Raw genomic sequence first — 18,138 nt, 5'->3', positions numbered from 1 at the left:
CTTCCATTTTAATTTATTTATTCTATTTTACTTTATTTTATGTTACAGGTTTAAGATTACAATATTAAAAAATATTTTGATATATTCTACATATTTTTATTTAAAGGAGAAGAATTGATAACACTTCTCAACTCGGCATGAATTATTAGTTTATTACTCATTTTTCTTGACTAACTGAACTTGATACACTCTCAATCTTATAACATGAGTGAAATGCACTACTAAATTCTCACAAAATTTAGCTGTGTTTTCAACACATCTCCCGACTTTTTATTAAGAGTCGTCATGCTTCTACAAGTGTTTGAAATCACTTGCTATGTCATATAACAAATTAGGAATATATCTAAGTTTAATTAATCAAGTAAATGAGCGTTTTCAAAGGTGTCAATTATTTGGATGAACTCTAGCTAGTCAATAAGTTCCAAATTTTTGTATAACAAGATCACCATTATTGAAACTCTTCAACATTAGCCTACCATGGATGAACAAGAATCACTTCCTCCTCATGTACTCATTTTCCCTTTACCATTACAAGGCCCTGTGAACTCAATGTTCAAACTTGCTGAACTCCTCTGTTTTTCAGGCTTACATATCACCATCCTTCTCACTGAAAACATTCACAATCGTCTCGTTCTTCACACCGATATAACATCAAGATTTGATCAATGTCCTGGTTTTCAAATCAAGACGATATCGGATGGATTACCAGATGATCATCCTCGAGATGGAGGAAAGTTTATAGAGGTTTTTGACTCTTTGAGGACTAAAACAAAGACTCTGTTTAAAGATATGTTGACTTCTGATTTGCTCTGTTTTGATCTTGATGGGAAAGAAAGACGACGAGTTAGTTGTATTATAGCTGATGGAGTTTTGGGATTTACTTGTGATGTTGCTGATGAGATTAGTGTACCTATTTTTTGTGTTCGAACGATTAGTCCGTGTTGTCTTTGGATCTTCTTTTGCCTTCCTAAACTCATTGAATCCGGGGAATATCCTTTCGAAGGTTAGTATATGATTGTTTGAACTTATTGAACTTGAATAATGCAAATTTGTTATGAGTATAGTTAGTGTTGTTGATCGTCTTGAAAACGATTATTGTTATCTTATGTGTCAGGTTTGTATGTAACCACGCTCTTGTTTGTGATTTTAAGTACTTTAGGGATGATGTTTGTAGTTGTATTAGTGCTTTGATGGGGACATTTGTTAAGATTCGCTCATGATTCATGATATCATTGTTGTAGCTTAGGATTTGTGTAATTGCTAGAATTTTATGTCTGTTTATGTAAAGTTATTGATATTGAACTCATTTAGTATTGAGATTTTAGATTCAAAATTTAGTATTTGTTGAAATTTTAGTGATTTTTTTGAATGGATGGCCTTTTTGTTACTATGGCTCTTGGTCTCTTTTCGCCTTCTCGTACCGTTATTAGGTATGGTTGGTAACGAAGAAGGCCTAACTCGGTTGAAGTGTAATGATCTGTATGTTAAGATTCACTCATGATTCATGATATCATTCTTTTGCGTGTTGTAGCTTAGGATTTGTGTAATTGCCAGAATTTTATGTTCGTTTATGTAAAGTTATTGATATTGAACTCATTTAGTATTGAGATTTTAGATTCAAAATTTAGTATTTGTTGAAATTTTAGTGATTTTTAGAATGGATGGCCTTTTTGTTACTATGGCTCTTGGTCTCTTTTCGCCTTCTCATACCATTATTAGGTATGGTTGGTAACGAAGAAGGCCTAACTCGGTTGAAGTGTAATGATCTGTATGTTAAGATCCACTCATGATTCATAACAAATTTGTTTGTAGTCGTATTAGTGTTTTGATGGGAAATTTGTTAAGATCCACTTATAATTCATGATATCATTCTTTCGCGTGTTGTAGCTTAAGATTTGTGTTATTGCTAGAATTTTATGTCCGTCTATGTAACGTTATTTGATATTGAACTTATTTACTATTGAAATTTTAGTGATTTCTTAAATGGATAGTCTTTTTGTTACTATGGCTCTTGGTCTGTTTACACCTTCTCACACCATTATCAGGTATGGTTGGCAATGAAGAAGGCCTAACTCGATTGAAGCGTAATGATCTATTATGCCACGCAATAGATTTCATTCTTCTACTCTTTTTCGAAATTCGATTGGCATATATATATTTGCATTATCAGTTGAGTACATGTTATGTTAATCTTGAAATTTATTCTGCTTTTGAGATTTTGAGCTAGAATTACTAGACGCTCAGTGCATATAGCATTCCACATTCACACATGATTTGAAGAAAGGTCACACCCCAATGTGAAGTAACATAGTTAGCAACATTTCGCCTATCCTAATTCAAGTATCAATAATTGATTCCACGGCTCGACTCTGTGACCTATAGATTATGATTTCTCCAAGTTTACACAATCTTCTAATTCTTCAATTTCAAATATCTACAGATGATAACTTGGATGAACCAATTAAAAGTGTTCCGGGAACTGAAACATTTCTCCGGCGACGTGATCTACCGAGCTTTTGCCGCTCCGGCGACTTAACAGATTCAAATATCCAGCTCTTCAAAACAGAGGGTCAAGAAAATTCACGAGCTCATGGCTTAATACTCAACACATTCGAAGAATTAGATGAATCCATACTCAATCAAATGCGGACAATTTGCCCAAATCTCTACCCAATTGGACCGCTCCACGCGCATTTAAAGAAGAAACAAACTACATTGCGACCATCATCAAACAGTTTGTGGGCAGAAGACAGAACTTGCATCGATTGGCTCAACAATCAGCTACCCAATTCAGTAATTTACGTTAGTTTTGGGAGTATCGCGACAATGACGAACGATCAATTGATCGAATTTTGGTACGGATTGGTTAACAGTGGGCAGAAATTTTTGTGGGTAATCCGACCCGATTCCATCGCCGGAGAAGAATGGAGATCAAAGATTCCGGTGGATTTAGCGATGGGGACGAAAGAAAGGGGATATATAGTGGAGTGGGCTCCACAAGAAGAAGTATTGGCCCATCCCGCGGTAGGCGGGTTTTGGACTCATTGTGGATGGAATTCGATTCTCGAGAGTGTTTATGAGGGGAAGCCCATGATTTGTTGGCCTTATTTTTTTGACCAACAAGTGAATAGTAGATTTGTTGAAAAAGTTTGGGGAATTGGGCTTGACATGAAGGATACATGTGATAGAGAAATTGTTGAGAAAATGGTGAAGGATTTGATGGTATTGAGAAAAGAAGAGTTTTTGGAAAGAGCAAATCATATGTCTAAATTAGCTAAGAATTGTTTGATGGAAGGTGGATCATCTTATTCTAATTTCGATCGTCTTGTGAAGGATATTAAATCTTTAAGTGATAAGGTTTAAGCGTCGCTGAAATAACAGTTCGTTTCTTTTTCAAGGAGATAAAAGTTGTGCAACCCTTTAAAATATATAGAAGTTTCAATCGTTGTTAGAATCACAAGGAGATTTATTATGTTATGTACCTGACTTTCTCATCGAGTGTTGTTTTAGATCTTCTTATTCAAGAAACACTTTAATCTTGCTTTTGAAGTTGTACCTTTTGTTTTTATTTCCGTTGGGTTATACACACATAGTGTGTGTTCTAGAAACAACAAATAAAATGATACTTGTATTATATCTATATTTATTGAAAGTCATCTAGATATTGAGAAATGAATTAAAAATGATTAGTTAATAATAAAGGTAAGCTAGGTATAAAATAGTGATTTAACTCTTAGATTTATAAAATTAGACAAATAAATATGGATATTTATTTTGTATAGTGGATGAAGGAATTAATCCATATCTTGTATGCAGAGGCGGAGTGACTACTTTAAGCGTTCATAACTGATTCTAAACTTAAAATTTATACATATTTAATTAACACAAATAATACTGACTACCGCCGAACTCATATATGAGCTTCTAATTCCGCCCCTATTGATGGTTTACTATATAATGTAGGTGTGGGCTGCTGACTGCTAAATAAAAGTGCAAGACTATAGAATATGGTAATTGCTAGTAATATACAAATTATTTTATTTATACTATAGAAGACAGAAAAATGTGGCAAATAGTAAATCATAGAAATTTGATAACAAACAAGTCGTTGTAGTATAGTGGTAAGTATTCCCGCCTGTCACGCGGGTGACCCGGGTTCGATCCCCGGCAACGGCGTAATTATAATTTTTAAAGATATGTCATTTTTTTTTGGAACGGACTAGAATAAATATGACTTTTTAAAATAATAACTATAGTTAAATCACTTTTCAAACATTTTTGTTCGTTCTAGGGCTTTCAGATTGAATGTCACAATTCTTATTTATATTTTACTTTTTATAAGTACTGTTGGGAAATCTGTATGATATGCTTGTATACCAATAAGTTATTATGAAGAACCTGAGACCTTTGCCAAAAAATTTTAGATGCAACGACGTAACTATTATATGCCTACAATACATGAATATGATGGAATACGATTGTAATGACTTTTCGTTGGTATGTAGTTGGATATCATCTCAAAAATCAAACTTCTTAGAATTATTTACAAAATAATAACCATTATATTCTCCACACACATATAGTCCCATATAGAGAAGGGATATTAATTAATTAGAACAAGGTGTCTACTAATAAAGTGTTAAATTAGTGGGACAAACACATTTACAAAATTGGCTTAAGGTCCTGCCAATTACCATAAAGACAAACCAACAAAATAAAACAAAAAAAAAGCTAACTAATTAAGTGCTTGAAATGGGCCTTGACTAAAAAGACAATCGGTGCATGCACTAAACTTCTGCTATGCGCTGAGTTCGAAAAAAGGTTGAACCACTTTGCATAGGGAAAAAAGCAAGGCCTCAATAGTATAATGATCCTGTGGGACAATAAATAAATATATAGTTGAGTTTTTTTATGACATTTCTAAAAGAAATAATTAATCATAGAAATAATTATTCTTTTCTACAAAAATTAATTTCCATACCTTGCCACCAATTTCCTCTTGAAGCACAATTTGAATTGTTTCCATTTTGATCATCATCTTCTTCTACATTTTTCTTGAACTGATCAAGTCATGAACATAAAAGAAACTATTTAGAAATTGAAAAACAAACAACTACTACACGACAAATTCAAGATTTTCACTGAAGAAGTTCGAAAAAAAAAACATAGTGCTACTACACTAAAAATAATCTTTAGCGGTAATTAATAACAGTTGCGTTAAATATGTATTTTTAGCAGCAATTAACACTCTTTGTAAATATCTCTAAAGCCTAAAGCTATGTTAGATCTAATAACAATTAACTAATACTGGTAAAATTTTTATATTTTTTTATTAATATACATTTTTATTGCCGCTAAAAATATACTTACAGTTGAGGCAGGAGGTGGATAATAAACGTCTTGGCCACCATAGTATATTGAAGAACTTAAATGGCATGGTTCTGTTGTTCCATTCTGATACAATATGGAATTATTCTTCTCATTATTACCTGTCATGACATTAATGAACAACAATTAAGAGAGAGATTTGTAACTTAAGCAAGCATATATATGTCTACGGGATTGTGGTGGAGTAGTAAGTACTCTATTTTTAGTTAGAGATGTCGTGATATATCGAGCCTTGAGAATAGAATCGTTTTTGTCAAGGAGCACTTTCCCCTGAGATGGGCATTCAGATTTTATTGGACCCAATACATGCATCAGGTGAAAAATCATAATTAAAGGCATGTGCTTCCCTCTCATTTCATTTTATGTGACGTTATTTTCTAATTATTAGTCGGTTATAAAAAGAAGAAGAATGATAGTACCTTTTTATATTTCATTTTCTTATCTTATGATTTACTTGAGTTGAGTGTCTATTGGAAATAACTTTTCTAGGGGATGATTGCATGCACACCATCCTCTCTACACCTCACTTGTGGAATTACACTAAATTTGTTGTTATATCCTTAATGACATATTTTTATAATTTCATAAATTTCATGACTTGTTTTTGACCATACGTTCAATTCTTATTTTTATTTTCTTAAATTTTATGTCAAAGTTGTTATTAAAAAAGTGAAAAAATATAGGAGAAATTAACCTGAAGTTCCATATTTTGCATTTCCACATGACTGGTTTTTTGGATCTTGGATTCTTGATGAACCTCTAGCTACAGAGTGAGTGGAATCCCTTCCAAGTCCCTAAAATAATATATATAAAATAGAAAAAAAAAATTAGATAAAAAGTATGATCATTTTTACAATTTTTCAAGTTATCATATCAGACTTGATCGAAAAGTTACCTTAATGTTTTTCTAAATAAAATTAAAAAGGTCAATATACTTTTCGTATATAGAAAGGAATATCTATAGATGCAATGATGCATGCAGGATGGAGTAAGAGAAGTTGTACTTGTAATCTTTTGTTTAAGATATTTGGCTTCATTTACCGTACAGGGTTAAACTAATTAATGTTAGATATAAATTCAAAAATAAAATTTTCAAATTCTTTTTAAAAATAAATAGAATCGACGGTCAAAAACAGACTTGAATTAACTATCTTTTTTTCTCTTCGGGAGTTTCATGTCCTTAATATTCAGTTATTCCTTTTTCCTTATCTAAACTATCACCACATACATATTAAAAGCATAGTAATTGATGATAATAAATCAAATAAAAAAAATGAACAACTAATAGTTAATAATTCTTTTAAGTGTGGCTTTAACCATCTTTTGATAAGCCCAAATAGTAACTAAGACGAACAAATTAAAACGAAACGGAATAATACCGTAGATTGTGGGCCAAAAACGGAACCAAAGAGCGATGTTTTCGATGGCTCTTTCGGACCAAACAAATCATTTGTAAAGGACGAAGTAGAAGCCGAAGAACCAAACACTTGTTTTCCCTTCTCCATGTATGTTAAAAAAATCACCAAATTAAACGAGGAAATAAGATCTCTTGTCCACTGTCTCTCAAAACTAACTAACTAACTACCTTTGGAGGTTTGGTTGAGTAGCAAACATATATAATGGTCTAACTGATAAATTACACAGTTTCCAAGAAAACAGAAATGGGATAAGGACTTTAATGTTTTTTAAGATAATTCAGCAAAATTATAGTAGTTGGGGAGATGTAAGAAGAAAAAGAGAGCACGTGAAGTCTTCAGTGTAGAATACAAAGAATGGTGAGACTCTTATTTATAGAGGCCACCCAAAGACAAAAAGAATGGGGACTATTTGACCATATATGCCTACACTATTTTTATTGGGAAATTCTTTTATGTAATTAGACATATTTCACTATTAGATATATATATTTTTATTATTAGGTACATAAAAATAGGGAGAGAGGTGATTGGTGAGTAGATTCATACATATTACAGATACATGTGAATCACACTAGATAGATATTGGATAGATGTATTTATATGTATTTGGAGAGATTTGCTATGTATCCCAAATACATCCGAATTCATTTGAATAAATATATTTGCAATAAATTATACTTAATTTTGACCTTATATATTCAAGATACATGTATCTGGACACATCTAAAGGTAAATAAACTAAATACTTGAGTTGATTTTTACATGTATACATCGAAAATGTTATGCTAGACAATGAACTAGTTGCTTAGTTGTTGTATTCAGGTTTGGTTTCTCATATGATCACTCAATTATTTAGTTATTATCTCATAAATTAATTTTTTTTTCAATAATTTTTTTTTGGTTTATCCATAATAATAAGTAATACTTAATTGAGTGACAAATCTTACGCAAAATGTCAGCCACTTATAATTGCGTCGGAACAAGTCCTAGTTATACATCAATACACTAGATAATCCAATGAATCAAAATTCAACTAATTCAAATCTCTCCAATTCAAGATCTCCGATTAAAAATAAAATTAGGATCATACCATATATATCACACATTTCCGTGATCCCTCCCTGCAATTTTCATTCAACCACTATAATCCTTTTTAAAGGTCAACTGTTCTGTCATCAATATAGTTTGTGCTATGGACCATTTAATTTTTCTTATTCCCTATTCCATAATTTAATATTATTTAATTAATTAAAGATCAAATATAGCTGACAAGTGGATGAACATGTTGTTGCCACTTGTAATTACGTGTCATTTCTAAGGTGTAGGGGGGTTACAAGTATCAATTTTATTTAATATTTATATGGGAATTTCGATTAATTTAGATGTGTTCCATGAAACTTTTGAAGGAAAACACTTTTAACATAATTTTTTTTTCATATTTAGAGTCCAAACTTGAGATTCATGATTTAAAATAGAAGAATTTTATCTATCTTACTATTACTATCATAATCACTAATATTCTATGTAATCTTAAAGTGAGGTATGAAGAAGTCAAGATGTACAAAAATATAAACTTATCTTAAATATAGAGAAATTATTTTCGATAGATCCTCGATAATAAAAAAACATATAGTAATAGAAATACAAAAATTAATAGATAACAATAAAAATAACAAATAATAAAAGAATGGTACCACAACAAAATAATACTACAACCTCTTATAAAATGAACGAGCACACACTCTCACCACAATCTTTATACTATCAATTTGTAATTTAATTTTCACGAGAAAGTTATTGTTTTTATTATGTTGCTACATTTTGATCTATCAAACATGAAGAAAAAAAAGAATAACTTTTTTGAATATTTTCCTTTCTACAAAACTTGAAGCAGATAAATTAATATTTTACGTTAAAAATACTGAATTAAGATGAAATTAATGCTGCATCAACCTCTCAAGAATTTTTTGATTTGGTTGAGAAGGACAGAACGGCCCACACGTGATCCAAATGTCAAAACTTTATTTCATTTCAATGTATAATAATTCTCCAAATAGAGAATTATTCCTTTAAAGGGAATAATATATAGCAAGATTTAAATAGGAAAATATATTTCCAAATAGTTGATCTATAGTATAGTCTAGTCCAATCCAGAAGCAATTCCTCTTTATTAATGTACTGATTATTTCAATCATTAAAGAATATTTTTTTTAGAAAAATAAGCAAATTTCTCATTTATTGTTTTTGAATTTGGTATGTAATTAAGTTAAATATCATTTTAAAAATATTTGTATATAATTTATGGAACAACCATTTTTAAATATTGAACAACTATTTTTTGAAAAAATAATTAACTAATATGAGACAGAGAAGAAACTTTAGGATAGATGATAGAAACTTCACATCTAGTTTTTAATCAATCAATTTTTTTTGAACTATTATTTTGTTGATTAATTAATACATTATTATATTATGCCTTTTTAGTGAAGGAATTGCGATTTATTATACTAAAGACTTTCAATGAATTATTAAAGCTATTGAGAGTACCAATTAATCTCAATTATTCCTATTAATTTAAATTGTTGAATAGATGGAATACAAAAGAAAAAGAAAAAAAAATTAAAATCTTAAAGTTGGTAATAATTTTTTTCCCACTCAATGTCTGATATTTGAATAAGAGCCTAATTATATTTAAATTCTTGCCACATAGGGCCTTATTTAGAAAAGTGATTAAGAAAGATTCAATCTTATTCACTGCACCCGCATCGTTTAGTGTTAAGTCGGCAAGACTTGGAGAACTAGGAGTGTGGCTATGTCATCATTGGTACACTTCATTTTAGGTAATATATTATAGTACTATATAAAGATAGGGTTAGTGGGGTTAACAATAATTAATGGTTACTAAAATAGTTAAAGCATTAAGATTATTATGACTATACTAATCAAGCAAAAATTAATGGATGATGTTCTTCCCATTCTTATGATTATCCATTTGAAATATCCTTTAGGATAATTAAATACTGAAAGAAATCAAAAGTACTAAGAATCGTAAAAATTATTTACTTTTTTGTCAGATTTTATTTTTAAATATATTGAAAAATGAGAGTTTGGCAATCATGAAATTTCAAATCTAACTTGAAATTTTACTTTAAATTGAAAAATAACTTATATCATATTTTTCAATTCACTTGTTATTTTTGAAATTGTATTTAACGATATTTAAGCATAAATTTCAAATATCCTTTCTAAAAATATAATCAAACAAAATTCTATCTTTTAACTCTAACTTTATTTTTATTTTTTTAAATCTATGATCGAACACCTATTAAATATTTTGTGGAAACATTACTTTTTGGGTACCAATAACATTTTAATTTCCCTAGGTTATTATTGGTTTTATATATATGATAACAAAAAGGAAATGTAATGATCACAAGGAGAATAATAAGAGGTCCATTAATTAATTAGCATATCCAACCAAGATTTTGATACACATTATCTTTAAAAATATCATTCTTTAATATGATCCTCATCTATTCACCAAAAAATTGTGTCAAAGGTAATGTTTTTGCATTAAAAAGAAAAAGAAATGCAAAAAAGAAGAAGGAAATATGGTCCTATATATATGAACATATAATTCTCTGTAGTTATGTTTTGCCCCTTTTTCATATAATAGTGATATTCAAATCACCTAAAATTTTTAGGTATATATTACTTTCCATCAGTATTGGTATTGATTGGTGTACCACATCGATCGAGTATGGAGTTATTTTTTATTTTATATTATTTGAGAAATTTTCAATTTCTGAATTGTCCGTTGGACTTGAGTTAGGTCTAATATTTATTTTTTTATCACAGAATATTGGGCTAAACTCAAGTCCAGCAGCCAATTCAATAATTTCAACTTGTCCAAGCCATATTAAAGAATTCAGAGATCTCATCCCTCGTCGATGTGGGATATCATATTCAATACCAGTTAACAAAATATTACTTTGATCGTTTAGAAAATATTTCATCCAATATTATTTCCTTATTCAACATATTAATAACACATGTTATTCACTTATCTCTTTAAGTAGATTAAGAGAGAACTAGTTTTTTTTTTCAATTTGATCTTTCAAAAGCATCTAATGGATTAAATTAATATTACAAGGATAATTCAACAAAGCACCAAAATTAGTTAATATTATAATGCAAACACTTTTTTTATATATATACTTTTAGATAGATTCTATAAAAAGAAAAGTAACGTTAAGGAAGATCTCAAACTATATATACTATCCCATATGATATAAATATATTTTGGTTAATAGTGTAATTAATTTTTATATTATCACTAATATTTAACTTATCATGTCAGATGTATTTATTATTTTAAATATTCAATCAATTAAAGGTTTATCCTGCAAAGGTTCTAAATTTTTCAATCGTTAGTTGCTTGACTTCAAAGTTTTACCATCCTTTGTCGCCTCCTAAAAAAGAAAAGTGATTCATATGAAATACGAAGTGAATTTTAATTGCTTGAGTTTATATGATACTGCTTGTCCTAAAATAGGTACATAATTAAAATTTCGTATAGTGTAATAATGGAACGCGAATTAAATCATCTATGATGAAATAATAATATAAAACAAGTAAATGAATAACAATGAACATAAAAGAAAGCAAAGTTTGTATTGTAATCCAAAGGAAACAACCTTGAAGTTGATGGGAAGAATGTCTTTTATTTTATTCGAAATTCAGTATCAACGATAAAAATTCAAAATTCAACTTAAAGTTATATTTTAAATTTGAAAAATATCTTATAACATGTTTTCTAGTTTATCGATGGCTTTTGAAGTTGTATATTTAAGCCTGAATATTATGTCAAATATTTGTTGCAAACGTATAATTAAACAGAACTTTATCTTCAAATGTTACTTCATAAACTTTTGAAAAAGTTAAAAATATCTAAATTATATGACCAAATATGCCTATTAGGTAATGTATTACATTGGGCGGTGGGGGGGGGGGAGGGGGCGGGGGACGATACATTATCCTATTATGAACATATAATTTTTCGTAGTTATGGTTTTTTTCCTTATAATAGTTGTACCTAAATTAAATTGCACGCATCAAAGTTATTCTACCAATATAAGTTACTCTCCATATATACATATATTTCAAAATATTTATTCAACAAAAATTAAACAAATAAGAAAAAATCGTCTAAATATTTTATTTATTTTTTATCCTACTATAGGTATACATTACTTTCAATTAATATCGGTTGGTGTACCACATCGGTGGGGTATGCCTATAGAACTAGTCACTTGACTTAATATTGTCAAAGTGGTTAGAGATCTCACACATCGATATATCATCTTCATAAATATTTTATCCAATATTTTTAACTTGTTCCATATATTAATAACACGTGTTATTTACTTGTCTATTTTAGTATTTTATTTCTTCAATTTGACCTTTTATCACTAAATACTTTCCAAACTTATGATGGAAATAATAGTTGTTAAATTAGGTTTTTAAAATATAAATAATAAAAGTAATTTAAGTATATTTAAAGTTGAATATTATCTCAAATATTTTTTTTGCCAAACGTACCACTAAATTACATAATTTTATCTTCAATTTTTACTCCATAAATTTTTTTATAAATAAAAAATATTTCAAATTTTTAACCAAACACCTACTTATTTTGTGACATTCTTTTTGGGGTGCCAATAACATTTCAGTTCCTCCTGGTTATTATTGAATGTAATTTTCCTTATTTATGTTTTTTTCTTATAATAATAGTGTCAAAATTATTTTATCGATATAAGTTACTCTTCATTAATACATGTATTTCAGAATTTTTATTGAACAAAACTTAAATAAATGAGAAGAAGTCAACTAAAATATTTATCATTTTTTTATTCTACTAGGTATACATTACTTTCCATCAATATCAATATAGGTTGGTGTACCACATCGGGTATAGAGTTATTTTTCTTTTTATATTGTTTAGAAATTTCTCACCTATGAACTCACCACTCAACATGTATTAGGCTCAAATTTCATTTTTTATCATTGTATTCGCTGAATGAATTTTGGGCTAATTCATGTCAAGCGGCCAAGTCAATGAGTGAGCATTGTCTAAGTCATATTAAAGAGTTCTGAGATCTTATCTCTTGTCAATATGGGATATCATCTTCATAAATATTTCATTCTATATTTTCTACTTGTTCAATATATTAATAATACATGTTATTTACTTGTCTATTTTAGTAGATTAAGAGAGATTTTTTTCTCAATTTGACCTTTATCACTAAGACACTAACTAACCACTTTCCAAACTTATGATGGAAATATTACTCCAATTGTTTATTTTAGGTTTTAAAAATATAAATAATAAAAGTAATTTAATGAAGATAATACTTTATTTAGAAGTTGCATTGTGGCTGAACTAAGAGGGAATGATGATCACAAAGAGATAACGCATGATAAAAATATATATTCTTACAAAGCATCTATGAATTAGATTAGTATTACATGGATAATTCAAGAATAAAACCAAAACTAGTAAATATTATAATGGATGACACCATTAAAAGAATAAAAGTAATGTTAAGGAAGATCTACTACTATTTATTATCACATATGTTATAACTTTTTATATGTATTAATAGTGTAATTATTTTTTTATATTATGGTTCAGTCATTTAGAATATGAAATTAATTTTCACCGAATTTATCGCTTGAGTCTATGAACTACTTTTTTTATTTGCATTTCTAGAGGGTCTATTTTCATATTTGTGCTTGGTTATGGATTTTTCTTTTCAAGTGGAAAGAACAAGATTTTTATGCTTTATACGGTTTGAATTCATCGATCTTAAATTATTATTACTTTTAGCTTACAAAAAATCTTTTTTAAACCACTAGTGCATTGATTTCAAACTATTTGGATATCCCCCTTTCACATTCTTATCTTTAGCTTAAAAGAATTTCAAAAAGTCAATTATTCTAGATAGAGTAATTCTTGAAGGCTTTTGAAAATGCCTAATTTATCTAAGAAATTTTGGAGGAAAGAAAAAACTCAAAAGCTAACTGATAATAACTAACTTTTTAACTAGATCTTCATATCTTTTGATTCAACACTTTATATCTTAATTTATTTAATTTGTCTTTTTGGTTAAAGTCATCTATAAGAATAGAAAAAAGGTTGATTTCATTTGTAGTTATCTTGGAGGTACAAGTAAAAGAAAGATTTGACAAAGCAAAATAAAATTTGTATTAGTTTTAATTTATGTTCTTTGGATCTCAGTATTCAGTATCTATATTGAGACCCTAACTAATCTAAATTTTAAAGGAGAGACTCTCCTTATTAGGATCAAATGCATAAAAGGGATCAAATCAAAGACCTTCATCCTATCATTAATTACTTGATTATTTTTAGATGATAATTGATAGAAACAACGGTTATAAGGAGTTGAACGCTATGTCATTTTCAATTTCGACAATGTTTGAACGCTCCGTTGACACAAAGTATATTTGAAAGATACTTTTTTTTATGGATGGTGATCGATCATGATTTCCATAGCTAAAGTATTTATAGAAATATTAAGAGTTTGAATCTCTCTCAACTCGCGAGGTCATAAGATCTCTCGTATGTTATCTATAGATAAGAATGAATTGGATCAACTTGAGTGATATGATAGATAGAATAGTAGTTTGTGTTGTATTTAGTTAAAACCTTGTCTCTCATTTATCTTGACATGGGATAGACTTTTGACCCGAGATTTGATCCTGACTCCAACGTCAACTCGGGACTAGACCCGATCTCGACCTTGACTTGGGACCAGACCCTTGACCTCGACCTGAAAATCGATCACACTCTTTGCTCAAGACATAACTCCCGACCCAACCTAGACCTAGACTCGACCTTGATCCAATTGAAAGATAAATAATTTAACTCATTAATATATGAATAAAATAAGATGATTTTATAAATTTGGGCTGAAATTATCTTCTCCAGTAGAGGATTATATCCATTTCACCACGACCCTTGATGAGTTGGAGGTAATATTTTGAGTGATTAAAACCAACTTATTGATTATTTATACGTTAAATGAAATATTAAAAGTATGTTATACGCTAAGATCAGTCATACGTTGGGGAACCTATGATTTTTGAGCTTATATGAAATTGTAATTCAATTTGACCAAACTTTTGGTACTATTATATTCTAATTTTGCTTTTAATCTACCAAATACTATCTCAGAACAAAATCTTTATTCCTTTCTATTTCATTTTTGATTCGTTCTTTTCCATGTATAAGTAATTTTGTTTTAATTTTATAGTTTTATAAATGGTTTTAAAGACATTTAAGTCATCTTTATGGGGAAAAAATGTTTTTTTTTTGAGTACTAGACTTTTTATTTCATAAAATACTTTTCGAGAGATTTTAAATGGGTATTTTGGACTATTCAGAACTACAATTATGAAATTAGTGGGATAATTTTAATAATTAATTTAGTTGGTGATTAAAAAGATAGAATTAAAATTAATAGAGGGTCACTTTTACCATTTTTATAATTTTAAGATATACAATTAGGGTGATAACTGATCTGTAGAAAAGAGGAAAAATAGAAAGGAGCCGCACGATTGTCAAAGCAAATTCAAGAAGCGTTTTCGTAGTTATATTAATGAGATGCATATGCTTTATTGATTAGGGAATAGTAGATGCTATTGGAACTTATCGTGTATGTGATTTCTCCCGTATTGCAATTCAATTGGTTTCCATAGAAAATATTATTGGCAAATTACATATATAGTATATTGAGTAAAGGTTAATGAATTGAGTTTGGCTATTGTGATGGTGTAATTAATTTAATAATTGATTGAGTAGCAGTAAATGAAGTCCATGGTTTAAGCATAAAGTTGATTGGTTTTGTTGGTGGGGTGCAAAATACTTAATTGGATTCACTGCATTCATGAATTAAAGTGCTGATTGTTATTTATTTATTATGATTATTATATTATAAAGTGAAGTGTGCATATGTATAGTATTGTTGTTAAATGAATGATGAGAGAAAAGTTAGGCCAACCATTCATATTGTAAAAAATTGGAATTGAGAAAGAAAGATGGAATTAGAATAATTTGGTCCTTATGCCTAATTATGGCTAATTATTAGGTTGAGTAATGCTTATAGTTTTAAACCATTAGAAAGATGTTAGTTTTGCCATTCATTTTGCAGTACGCCATGGTTTGCTAATCAACTAAGTTTAACATTAATTATTTACTTTGTTATATAGGTAATTAAATATAAGGTGTAGTATATTATATGAATTTAAAGTTATGCTAAATGGAAGAATAAGATTTATCCTTGGGCTTGAATTTGAGGAAATTGATTATAGAATTGGGTGAGTTTTGGGTCTAGGCTAGACATATAGTAGCATGAGTGTTTATATACTCGTTAATTTACAAGTTATATATATAATTGATAGATTGGAAAGGTTCTGAGACGTTAAGGAAATGGAAGGCATTGGAGAGGTAGCTTGCTTGACTTCGGTTCTTCTGTGGAGGTAGGTTATGGTTTATTCTATTTGATAGATAGACTCTATAGTGATTGATATGCATTGAATGATATTGTGAAATTCTTTATGTAGTTGATTGTGTGATTGTGTAGCTTCGTTGTGTGGTTTGTGATTGGTGTGAAATCCTGAGACCGTGAAATTTATAATCTTGAACTCTCTCTATCGAAGTGATGCCTTGAATAAAGAAGGTTTGATGAAATATTGTTAATAAATTGAAAAGTGGTGATAATAAATGATAAATTAATGATATTATTGGATCGGAGTGTCACGTTCTGACACGTTATAATTGGATCGGAGTGTCACGTTTCGACACAGTATTATTGGATCGGAGTGTCACGTTCCGACATGGTATAATTGGATCGAAGTGTCACATTCCGACACGGTATAATTGGATCGGAGTGTCACATTCCGACACGGTAACATTGAAGGAAAAAGATATTGAATTAACTTAATGTATTCAATCTCAAAGAGCTCAATTCCCAAATTAGTTTGGTTTGGAGGCATGAGTCCTCATGTGTGATCTCGATATTGTTGGTTGATTACTTACTTACTTTAGTGTGGTTGACACTGATTCATGTGTTTGTTGCTTGCCACCTGCTAAGTGTCATAGTTGATTTTATACTATTATTTATTACATATTAGTTTCTATTTTGGTTGGCCGATGATATCTACTCAGTACATGTTGTCCGGTACTGAGCCCTACTTGTATTTTTCTTTGTTTTTTTGTGGAGTGCATCGAGTGTAGGGGTGGGAATAAATACCGAAAAATCGAACCGAACTGAACTAATTCGGTTCTTCGGTTTCTGTTTTTTGGTTTTTTTATTCGGTGTCGGTGTTATTTTTTCGAAAGTTCGATTCTTCGGTTCAGTGTTCGGTGTAAGGGTCTCAAACTTCGGTGCACTGAAGAACCGAACTTTTATTTTTAAAAAATAAAAATTAATTTATATATATATATATATATATATATATATGAGCATTCTCTTAACTAAAAATTAAAAATTCAATTAACAATTAAATCATTCATGAACAAATCAAAGTAACAACAAATGTACAATTCAATAGTTAACTTCAAATATTAGTTTCCAAGAGAAACTCAAACATATTTCTACCAATGTACATTATGTAAAGAAACTATCTTCGTACTTATTTTCTCGAGAAATAGTTGGAGGCACAATGTTCTTGATAAAGATAAATATAGTCTTTTAGTTAGCACAATAAATGTTCCACGGTGAAACGCATCATTCATTAACTCAATTTTAAATTTCTAAGTATCTTATACTTTATCCTTATTTTATTTTTCATTCACACGGAAAAATCGATTTAAAATCACCGAACTAAATCGAACCGAAGTAGAAAAACCTAAACCGAATATGCGGAGCACACTTTTCAAAAATCAAAATGTCACACCCCAAAATCGGATGTGATGGCACGTGTCCAAACCCCACCGGACACGTCAGCCTAACACCCAAAAATCCGACGATACGGAATTAATAAAACAAGAATAAGATAGAAAGATAAGCGGAAGTCTTTAAATAAACTCAATGAAACCCCAGAATTGGTTGTCACATGTACAAACCTCTAATACGAAATCTGAATAAAATATACAAGTCTCATAGTAAAGTTCTAGAATAGAACAAAACAATAAATATAGATAACTTGAGGGCACGTCTGGAATGAACCGCTACCTCTCAAGTAAGTCTGGAAGCTCTAATCTGAAGATAAGTAATAAGTCGGATCTGATAGAGCTGTCAACCTACAC

General features: G+C 29.5%; 1 protein-coding gene, 1 non-coding gene and 1 pseudogene across 2 annotated transcripts; 2 read left to right on the top strand and 1 right to left on the bottom strand.

Moving 5' to 3' along the window:
* Positions 1-394: 394 nt before the first annotated feature.
* On the top strand, positions 395-3,527 carry LOC125869191 (7-deoxyloganetic acid glucosyl transferase-like). The gene is made up of 2 exons (XM_049549755.1): positions 395-1,003; positions 2,441-3,527. The coding sequence occupies exons 1-2, from the start codon at positions 478-480 to the stop codon at positions 3,361-3,363; spliced, it is 1,449 nt and encodes a 482-aa protein (XP_049405712.1). The 5' UTR covers positions 395-477; the 3' UTR covers positions 3,364-3,527.
* A 577-nt stretch (positions 3,528-4,104) lies between these two features.
* Positions 4,105-4,176, top strand: TRNAD-GUC (transfer RNA aspartic acid (anticodon GUC)). The gene has a single exon. It is a non-coding gene; the product is annotated as a tRNA-Asp (tRNA).
* A 361-nt stretch (positions 4,177-4,537) lies between these two features.
* Positions 4,538-7,140, bottom strand: LOC125868020 (uncharacterized; annotated as a pseudogene).
* Between the last annotated feature and the right edge of the window lie 10,998 nt (positions 7,141-18,138).

The sequence above is a fragment of the Solanum stenotomum genome, chromosome 6, assembly GCF_019186545.1.
Source record: "Solanum stenotomum isolate F172 chromosome 6, ASM1918654v1, whole genome shotgun sequence".
NCBI classification, from domain to species: domain Eukaryota; kingdom Viridiplantae; phylum Streptophyta; class Magnoliopsida; order Solanales; family Solanaceae; genus Solanum; species Solanum stenotomum.
Note: the sequence above shows the minus strand (reverse complement) of the source record. Positions and strands in the feature narration are given on the sequence as shown.